Source organism: Arachis ipaensis, chromosome B4, assembly GCF_059453495.1.
Source record: "Arachis ipaensis isolate K30076 ecotype BB chromosome B4, ASM5945349v1, whole genome shotgun sequence".
Taxonomy (NCBI): domain Eukaryota; kingdom Viridiplantae; phylum Streptophyta; class Magnoliopsida; order Fabales; family Fabaceae; genus Arachis; species Arachis ipaensis.
The window spans coordinates 90,994,108-90,997,856 of NC_142439.1; the positions used below are offsets into that span (position 1 = coordinate 90,994,108).

The 3,749-nt window shown below is 40.3% G+C and overlaps 1 protein-coding gene across 1 annotated transcript; it reads right to left on the bottom strand.

The window, feature by feature from the left end:
* Positions 1 to 614: 614 nt before the first annotated feature.
* LOC107636605 (uncharacterized) lies at positions 615 to 1,371 on the bottom strand. The gene is made up of 2 exons (XM_016340104.1): positions 1,090 to 1,371; positions 615 to 1,031 (listed from the first exon to the last, which is right to left on the bottom strand). Exons 1-2 carry the CDS (start codon positions 1,369 to 1,371, stop codon positions 615 to 617), a joined length of 699 nt encoding a protein of 232 aa, XP_016195590.1.
* Between the last annotated feature and the right edge of the window lie 2,378 nt (positions 1,372 to 3,749).

The following is a 3,749-nucleotide window of genomic DNA, read 5'->3' on the forward strand; positions in this document are numbered from 1 at the left end:
CGTGAATGACGCGTGCGCGTGGCCCTCAATTCTCCAAATGCTCATTTCTTCATGGATTCTCCACTTTGCATGCTTTTCTCTTCACTTCTTCCATTCAATACTTGCCTTATGAACCTGAAATCACTCAACAAACACATCAAGGCATCGAATGGAATTAAAGTGAAATAAAATCACCAATTTAAGGGCCTAAAAAGTATATTTTTACACTTAAGCACAAATTAAGGGAGAATTACAAAACTATGCTATTTCATTGAATAAATGTGGAAAAAGGTGATAAAATCCCTTAAAATAAGCACAAGATAAACCACAAAATTGTGCTATTTCATGAATCAGCTCATCATGCTCCAGAGATAGGATTCTGTTCACATTATGTGGTACGACTTAACTTCTAGTGAACACCACCTTCATGCCAGGTGAGAAGTCCTTTGTAGAAATCTTCTTGTTCCTCCAGCCCTTAAGTACCTTCTTCTTTGGACCTCCTCCATCTTTGGTGGGTGGTGAATGCCCAACACCAAACTTAGGTTTGATGTCAGGGGGACTGTATGGCTTTTCACCAAGTGAGAAAGCTTAAGTATTGAGCTCTGTATGCAGGTACCTCTTTTGTCAGAGAGTGGCTAAGGTTTGAAAACCTTGAAAACCATCCAATCCTCATGTAACCTCAGCACCAATTCACCGCTCTTAAAATCAACGAGAGACCTTCCAGTGGCTAGGAATGGCCTTCCTAGGATGATGGAGTCATCTGTATCTTCTCCCATGTTATGTATTACAAAATCTGCCAAGAGGAATAGCTCTCTAACCTTGACCAATACGTTCTCCAATAGCCCATATACTTGCCTTAGAGACTTGTTAGCCATTTGCAGGGTTATCCTTGTTATCTGTGCTTCTTGGATTCTTAGCTTCTTCATTATGGATAGAGGCATCAGATTTATGCTTGAACCAAGGTCACACAGTTCTTTCTCAAAAGTAATATTCCCAATCGTACAAGGAATTAGGAAGCTTCCAGGGTCTGGCATCTTCTTGAGTAGCTTCCTCTAAATCAGTGCATTACACTCCTTGGTCAAGACCACAGTTTCATCTCCCTTTCAAGACCTTCTTCTCAGATAGTAGGCTTTTCATGAAGGCCATATAGGGAGGCATCTTCTCCAATACTTCAGCAAAAGGAATATTAATGTGTAACTTTTTAAAGATTTCCAAGAATTCAGTGAACTGCTCATCCTTGGTCTCTTTTAGAACCTTCTGAGGGTGTGGTACTTCAGGCTCCTGTGACACCAATGGGGCATGTAACAACATGCTTATAGCCTCTACTTCATCCTTTTCTTTCTTCAATTCCTCAGTAGCATGCACTTCCTTAGGCTTGGCCTCTTTGGCCATGGTGAAGGCCTTGCACTCTTCTCTTGGATTTACCTCTGTGTCACCGGGAAGAATGTTAGGAGGTGTCCCGGGTATCTTCTTACTCAATTGACCCACTTGTATTTTCAAGTTCTGAATTGAAGCTCTTGTCTCTTACATAAAGCTGTGAGTGGTCTTGGAAAGTTCAACAACTAGTGTGGCTAAGTCAGGAGTGTCTTGGTTTTGAGAGGGTCCTTGTTACTATTAAGAGGGGTGGAACTGCCAGTTGTTAGACCTATTTTGATTGGAGTCACCCTGGTTGTTGTTGAAGCTTTGTTGGGGCTTCTATGGCTATTCTCTCCACCCAAAGTTAGGGTGATTCCTCCATCCCTGATTGAAAGAATTCGAATATGGATCATTGTTGGGATTTTTGGAGGAGTTGCCCATGTAATTTACTTGCTCAGTGGTGGGTTGACCATAGCCATAAGCGTCCCCTTGATTGTAGCTTCCATTCATGTCATAGGATGCATCTTGAATGTTGACAGCTGAGACTTGCATCCCCGTTAATTGCTGAGAGATCATACTAATCTGCTAGGATATAATCTTGTTTTGAGCCAAAATGGCATCCAGTGTATCCACTTTCATGACTCCTTTCTTCTGAGTAGTCCCAGTGTTCACAGGGTTCCTCTCAGAAGTGTATAGATACTGGTTTTTGGCAACCATCTCAATAAGCTCATTCGCCTCTTCAAGTGTCTTCTTCATGTGCAAGGAACCACCTGCAGAGTTGTCTAGTGACATCTTGACCATCTCAGAGAGGCCATCATAAAAGATCTGCAGCCTGGTCCATTTAGAGAACATGTCAGGAGGGCACCTCCTAATCATCAGCTTGTATTTTTCCAAGGTCTCATAGAGTGACTCTCCATCTTCTGTCTAAAGGTCTAGACATTAAACCTAAGCTTAGTCAACTTCTGAAGTAGAAAAAATTTAATCAGAAATCCGGTGACCACCTTGTCCCACATGTACAGGCTCTCCTTGGGTTGAGAATCAAGCCACTATTTTGCTTTGTCTCTCACAGCAAATGGGAAGAACATGAGCTTGTAGACCTCCGTATTCACTCTATTCATCTTCATAGTGTCGCAGATCTGCAGGAAGTTAGAGATGAATAAATTTGGATCCTCTAACGGGAGTCTGTAAACTGGCAATTTTGCTGCACCAGAGTGATCAGTTGAGGCTTAAACTCAAAGTTATTTTCACCAATAGCAGGTATAGCTATATTGCGCCCATAGAAGTCAAGAGTGGGTGTAGTGTATGAGCCAAGCATCCTCCTTGCATGCTCATTAGCTTCCGGGTTCGCACCATTAGCGTCCATAGCTTCCTCCTCAAAAGTTTCCTTGAGGTTGTCTCTGGCTTTGTAAGCTCTAACTTGTTGCAAACGTCACCTCAAGGTCCTTTGAGGTTCGAAATCAAACTCAAGAAGGGGTTCTTTATCCCTGTTCCCGCTTATAAAAATGTGGGAGTCTCTATGTCAAAGTATAGAGAGCTCCCAGTGAGATATCCTAAAAAAATCAAGAATAAAATAACTTAAAGTAGGCAATTAAACTAAAATTTTAAAAATAAAAGTGAGAAAATAACCTAAAGATTTTCGAAAACTAAAAAGAAAAAAAACACTAAAATTTTCGAAAATAAAAAGAGAAAAAAGCTAAAGGGACACAAACTTAAAATTAGAAATTAAAGGAAAACAAATAGAACAAAAATCGAAAATCAAAAGAAAAATAAAATAAACAAAACTAAGAAAAATACCTAATCTAAGCAACTAGACAACTAGTAGTTGTCAATCACAAATAATACCCAACAATGGTGCCAAAAACTTGGTGCGGAATTTCGAATATTCATAACTTAACTGGCAAGTGTACCGTGTTATCCAAGTAATACCTTAGGGGAGTGATAGTTGATCCCACAAAGATTGTCGGACTGAGCAACAATGGTTATCCAATTAGCTTAGTTAGGCAAACAAAACGGTTTTGATGGTGAAAACGCATGAAACAGTAAATAGGAGAGTAAAGAAAGCAATTAAAGGGTTTGGTGTAAAAACAGTGAGAAAAAACAATTAAGCTTCAGAGATATTTACTTCTTCGGATTAAAAGTTATTACCAACTATTTTAACAATGCATGATTCATTCCATGGCAAACTGCAAATGACTAAACCCTAATGTCTTAGTAATTTAGTCTCCTCTAACCTTCATTAACCGCCACCGTCGTGGTTACTTAATTTCGATTAGAGAGTTAAGTGGTGCGTACGAACCCCACACCTTCGTACAACAGTACCAGCAAGTGCACAGGGTCGTCCAAGTAATACCTGAGCGAGTTAGGGTCGATCCCACGAGGATTGTGGTTTGAAGCAAGTTATGGTTATCTTGCAG

What these genes read in the sequence shown, in the direction of transcription:
- LOC107636605 (XM_016340104.1), bottom strand. Translation starts at nt 1,371, where the DNA reads ATGGCCAAAGAGGCCAAGCCTAAGGAAGTGCATGCTACTGAGGAATTG. An exon ending in GCCTACTATCTGAGAAGAAG is followed by an intron (nt 1,032 to 1,089) that starts GTCTTGAAAGGG and finishes GCACTGATTTAG; the next exon opens with AGGAAGCTACTCAAGAAGAT.